Source organism: Lottia gigantea (assembly GCF_000327385.1).
Source record: "Lottia gigantea unplaced genomic scaffold LOTGIsca_3602, whole genome shotgun sequence".
Lineage (NCBI taxonomy): Eukaryota > Metazoa > Mollusca > Gastropoda > Lottiidae > Lottia > Lottia gigantea.
The window spans coordinates 1-1125 of NW_008709223.1; the positions used below are offsets into that span (position 1 = coordinate 1).

General features: G+C 22.8%; 1 protein-coding gene across 1 annotated transcript; it reads right to left on the minus strand.

Moving 5' to 3' along the window:
* Positions 1-61: 61 nt before the first annotated feature.
* On the minus strand, positions 62-972 carry LOTGIDRAFT_176764 (hypothetical protein; the record flags this gene model as incomplete). Its single annotated transcript, XM_009058947.1, has 9 exons — positions 62-130; positions 160-228; positions 258-326; positions 375-443; positions 473-541; positions 571-639; positions 669-737; positions 816-884; positions 914-972. Coding segments are annotated over 9 exons (611 nt in total), but the record flags the coding sequence as incomplete, so codon positions are not given.
* Between the last annotated feature and the right edge of the window lie 153 nt (positions 973-1125).

Sequence of the window (1125 nt, forward strand, 5' to 3'; positions counted from 1 at the left end):
ATCTCTCATTACCTTTCTTCATAGCTAACTTTCTTTAAATATAATTTATATCTCTCATTACCTTTCTTCATAGTTAACTTTCTTTAAATATAATTTATATCTCTCACTACCTTTCTTCATAGTTAACTTTCTTTAAATATAATTTATATCTCTCATTACCTTTCTTCATAGTTAACTTTCTTTAAATATAATTTATATCTCTCTCTACCTTTCTTCATAGCCAACTTTCTTTAAATATAATTTATATCTCTCACTACCTTTCTTCATAGCTAACTTTCTTTAAATATAATTTATATCTCTCACTACCTTTCTTCATAGCTAACTTTCTTTAAATATAATTTATATCTCTCACTACCTTTCTTCATAGCTATTACCTTTCTTCATAGTTAACTTTCTTTAAATATAATTTATATCTCTCATTACCTTTCTTCATAGTTAACTTTCTTTAAATATAATTTATATCTCTCACTACCTTTCTTCATAGTTAACTTTCTTTAAATATAATTTATATCTCTCATTACCTTTCTTCATAGCTAACTTTCTTTAAATATAATTTATATCTCTCATTACCTTTCTTCATAGTCAACTTTCTTTAAATATAATTTATATCTCTCACTACCTTTCTTCATAGCTAACTTTCTTTAAATATAATTTATATATCTCATTACCTTTCTTCATAGTTAACTTTCTTTAAATATAATTTATATCTCTCACTACCTTTCTTCATAGTTAACTTTCTTTAAATATAATTTATATCTCTCATTACCTTTCTTCATAGTTAACTTTCTTTAAATATAATTTATATCTCTCATTACCTTTCTTCATAGTTTACTTTCTTTAAATATAATTTATATCTCTCACTACCTTTCTTCATAGCTAACTTTCTTTAAATATAATTTATATCTCTCATTACCTTTCTTCATAGTTAACTTTCTTTAAATATAATTTATATCTCTCACTACCTTTCTTCATAGTTAACTTTCTTTAAATATAATTTATATCTCTCATTACCTTTCTTCATAGTTAACTTTCTTTAAATATAATTTATATCTCTCACTACCTTTCTTCATAGTTAACTTTCTTTAAATATAATTTATCTCTCATTACCTCTCTTCACAGAGAACT